Source organism: Coregonus clupeaformis, chromosome 1 (genome assembly GCF_020615455.1).
Source record: "Coregonus clupeaformis isolate EN_2021a chromosome 1, ASM2061545v1, whole genome shotgun sequence".
NCBI lineage: Eukaryota > Metazoa > Chordata > Actinopteri > Salmoniformes > Salmonidae > Coregonus > Coregonus clupeaformis.
Genome location: NC_059192.1, coordinates 58,800,051 through 58,804,565, shown reverse-complemented (window position 1 = coordinate 58,804,565; position 4,515 = coordinate 58,800,051). Strand labels below are relative to the sequence as shown.

Below are 4,515 nucleotides of genomic sequence, written 5' to 3'. Positions count from 1 at the left end.
GCAATGAGGGGTAGTTGCGCTAGCAAGGCAAGGAATACATACTTGGAAACTAACTGCAGTCACACGTGCAGGGGTGTCTCTATTTTGTTAATCACCCGTCCCCGGAGACAGTGGTTCAGTCCGCATCACATAACATCCATGATACTTGGATGTGCTTCCTTGCCACTCCCCATAGTGAGCCGGCTGTATAGTTACATGGAGACACCAGAAGGACAACGAATAATAATTGTGACACAGTGTCGGATGTTTATGTTTGGACCTCGTAGTTCCAGCAAGATGCTATCTGTAATTTGTTTCAGAAACTGGATGGTGGATTCAATTGTCAAAAGTCCGTATTTTTGAGCGGGACGCACGCACCATGCCTATAGCGGACATACCTGTCTTTGTGTTTGTAGTAGTGGTCATCGTTGTCTCGTTGCTGTCCAACGTGGTGGTGCTTATCTGCTTTCTGTACAACCAAGAGATTCGAAAGCAGGTTCCCGGGTTGTTTATCCTCAACCTCACCTTCTGCAACCTGTTTCTTACCGTTTCTACCATGCCTCTAACTCTGGTCGGACTTATCAACAAAGGAAACCCTGGAAGTAGCGGGTTCTGTCAAACTGTGGGTTTTCTGGACACTTTTCTCACCACGAACTCAATGCTCAGTATGGGGGCTTTGAGCATCGATAGATGGGTGGCGGTGGTTTTTCCGCTGAGCTACCACTCCAGAATACGACACCGGGACGCAGTGATAGCTCTGGCATACACGTGGATACACTCGCTCTCCTTCGCCACGGTGGCCACTTGCCTCTCCTGGGTTGGGTACCATCACATTTACGCATCGTGTACGCTCTGCAATGCGAGAGCAAGCGACACCCAGACGCAGTTCATCATCTACACTGTGGTTTTACACTCGCTCACTTTTCTCCTGACCTTGATCGTGTTGTGTGTAACGTACCTGAAAGTGCTGAAAGTTGCGCGGTTTCACTGTAAACGCATCGACGTGATCACTATGCAGACCTTATTGCTGCTTGTGGATATTCACCCTAGGTAAGCTGTTAAGCCTTGTCTGATTCATTTACTTTTTACATGTTTTAAGATTAGCCCATATTTACGATTGTTTTGGTACTGCCCAAATGTAGCTTGTTTTTGGTCGCAGGTTCAGGAATGGCTGAAGAATTGCAACATTTACCTGGAGCCAACTCGGCAAATAGCACTGCAGGGTGATTTGAAAAATCATAGTCAATTGATCAATCAATCAAACCAAAAAATATAATGTAAAACATACTGTGTCCGTAAAATGTAAATATTATGTATAAGCTGGAAGTAGAAGCTTAAGTATTGTTGTCGTTTAGTTTACTCCAATTAGGGGATAGGGCGAAAATATACAGTATATTTACAAAACATATATATATATAGGGGATTAGAAATGAAGACAATTACATTGATAGAAGCCACAATCTATCTGCAATATTAAAGCTAATCTACCCCCTAAAATATATATAAAAAAACATTGTGATTGCACAATGCGACTTTGTCAAGGGGTGCTGAAGGTGGGTGTGGTGCTTGAATCAAGCGCAGGACGCAGAAGCTCAGTCCAAAAGACTTTAGTGCAATATTCACGTAGAAAATAAGCACAATAAGCCCGAAGGCGAAATAACGGCGCACACAGGCGTGAAACAAACGGCGCACTAACATGTGCGAAAAACCTCTTCAAAACACTGGAGGGAAATACGTAGCTCCAACACAAAACAGAAGAGCAAACACACACAACGAGAACTAAATAGGACACTAACGAGGACTAACAAGACACAGGTGTACAACATCAAGACAAAACCAAACGAACATGAAACATAGATCGGTGGCAGCTAGTACTCCGGGGACGACGACCGCCGAAGCCTGCCCGAACAAGGAGGAGGAGCAGCCTCGGCCGAAACCGTGACAGACTTCAGTGGCGTTATGATTGATTTCAGCACCACAGTTTTGGTCCAATGTTCCGGTCTCAGATCTCAGCCCCCTTTATCAAAACTAAAATGACACAAATATATTCCAACCCGAAAACTATTCACATACAGATCAAAACCATTATAAATTGAATGGTTGAATAACCTAGACAGGCATTATTGGCAGTTAGTTAACCAATAATCATCAAATTTGCCTTGCATTTTCATATCTTGTCATAGGCAATACTATGGTCATGCCAACATTACAATATCCTACATACAGCGAAGTAAAAATCATTCCGCATTTTTAACATTAGTTTTAATAAAATCAAATACATCAAAATGCTCTGATGTGGATCCTTTACATTCTTTGAGATGAGATACAGTGTTAGATCAGTTTAGGTCTACTCAGCCCAGCTTTCCTCAAACATTCAAAGAGCTGTTCAGTGAGGGATGAGAAAGATGTGAGCAGAGATATGATTGAATCACCCTGAAGCATTTTCTCTCTACATCATAGATGTTAGGATATTAGCATGTGTAATTATTTCTGGATATAGTTAACATCCATGTCATGTATGGTTTACTGTATTTGATGATCCCTTTTCAATCACCTCCACATTACATAACTCAAGTAGTTAAACTAGCCTCAAATCAGTCAATTAACGTCATCTCACTGTCTGCATCACTTTCTCTTATGTTATCATTCCTTTATCTTTCTAAGCTATGCTGTGGTCAACTCCATGTTATTACCAGTCAATTAAATAATAAGAATGGACCTCGAATTCGACTTGATTTACATAATGGATGTGTTACTGTTCAGATATCTTGAACAATCCATTGGCATTGACCTGAAGCTGAGCTCTGACACTGTCCATAGAAGCATGCTGTTTTCCTCATCACCCTTCATCCCTCTCGAGAGGCCATGTTTAAACCTGTGTTCCTGTACGTCCCTTGGGGTGATAATGGTCCCCTCTGTCCTTTGGTAGTGTACGCCAGCGATGCCTGGATGAGCAGAGACAGCGGAGGCAGAGAGCCACCAAGAAGATCAGCACATTCATTGGAACGTTTGTGGTGTGCTTCTCCCCCTATGTCATTACGAGGTGAGCAGAGGTTCAAATCTACCCTCAACAACACTGTGCATGTGTGGTAGTGTTACATTGTGAGATTGGCTGCTGTGATGACATCAGTTCCCCATCTGAGACCAATGAAGTTGTCTACTTCCTGCGCCAATGACTTGTGCTTTAGCCCAGTGGGTAAAATGATTTAATTTGCAATGAGGACAACTGCTTTGTGTTAATGAATTTCAATTCAGGCTGGATTCGGCCATAGTCAATTTCTACAACCCCATCTGACTATGTTCAATTGATCCAGTGTCTCAATCACTAATCAATCAGCTTGAGGGTGATTTTGTTGTAACCCTAGAAGGAGAGGTTCATAGATGCATGTTAATTTTTTTCATACGGTTTAGGAGGAAGCCCCAGGGTAGAGAGAAATAGAAAGAGTATAAGAGAAAGACAATCCATGGGAGAATTAGCATGAGTGGACGTGTGATTATGAGTAAGTCAGAGACCATGATGATACTTCTCATTAAACCTGCTACCTATTGTAGAAGTGCAGCACCAACCCTTCAGAAGCAGATACAACATAACCGTGAAGAAGAAGATCACATCAGGGGGTATAATGATAGTGAGATCCTCATTGTGAGTTTGATAGCTGCTGTGAATTATACGACCAGTGACCTGACCTAAACATTCAGAGAATAAGCCTTGTCCTTGTGTAACGCCTCTATACAGCATGATAAGGACAGTGAGACAAACAAGAGCAACTCCACATCCCCTAACAGTCACTATCGAATCAGAGCCATGGCATTTTGAAGCGAAATGTTGGAATTTTGTTAAGCTAGTTAATAAAGAGTTTCCTCTGGAAATTAGGTTTTTTGACATCTGTGTTGTATTTTTACTGGTCTATGAAACAGTCATTTTAAGCTAAACACTGTTAATAATATAACTTATTCTGTGTGTTTGTCATGGCAGAATCGTGGAGATCCTCACCCCAGGACACATAAGCCCTCACTGGGGTGTCCTGTCCAAGTGTTTGGCCTACAGCAAGGCAGCCTGCGACCCTTTTGTCTACTCACTGCTCCGAAACCAGTACAGGAAGACATGCAGTGACCTGGCCAACAAGATCTTGAAGAGGAGGTCCTTTAACTCCTCCGTCCGCAGGGTGGAGAACGGCAGGACCAACGATACCAACAACACCAAACCCATTGTGAAGGGCCTTGCTATTGCCTGACTATGGCAAGATGGAGACATTGAGGTACCTACATACCTACAGTGAGGGAAAAAAGTATTTGATCCCTTGCTGATTTTGTACGTTTGCCCACTGACAAAGAAATGATCAGTCTATAATTTTAATGGTAGGTTTATTTGAACAGTGAGAGACAGAATAACAACAAAATAATCCAGAAAAAAGCATGTCAAAAATGTTATAAATTGATTTGCATTTTAATGAGGGAAATAAGTATTTGACCCCCTCTCAATCAGAAAGATTTCTGGCTCCCAGGTGTCTTTTATACTGGTAACGAGCTGAGATT

The 4,515-nt window shown here is 42.3% G+C and overlaps 1 protein-coding gene across 1 annotated transcript; it reads left to right on the top strand.

Annotated features, from left to right (window-relative positions):
- Positions 1-263: 263 nt before the first annotated feature.
- On the top strand, positions 264-4,224 carry LOC121583178 (G-protein coupled receptor 26-like). The gene is made up of 3 exons (XM_041899379.1): positions 264-1,029; positions 2,909-3,022; positions 3,956-4,224. Exons 1-3 carry the CDS (start codon positions 359-361, stop codon positions 4,212-4,214), a joined length of 1,044 nt encoding a protein of 347 aa, XP_041755313.1. The 5' UTR covers positions 264-358; the 3' UTR covers positions 4,215-4,224.
- The last annotated feature ends 291 nt before the right edge of the window (positions 4,225-4,515 follow it).

Coding starts and splice junctions, on each gene's coding strand:
- LOC121583178 (XM_041899379.1), top strand. CDS start 359: ATGCCTATAGCGGACATACCTGTCTTTGTGTTTGTAGTAGTGGTCATC. Junction 1,030..2,908: donor CTTGTGGATATTCACCCTAG/GTAAGCTGTTAA, acceptor GTCCTTTGGTAG/TGTACGCCAGCGATGCCTGG. Junction 3,023..3,955: donor TCCCCCTATGTCATTACGAG/GTGAGCAGAGGT, acceptor TTGTCATGGCAG/AATCGTGGAGATCCTCACCC.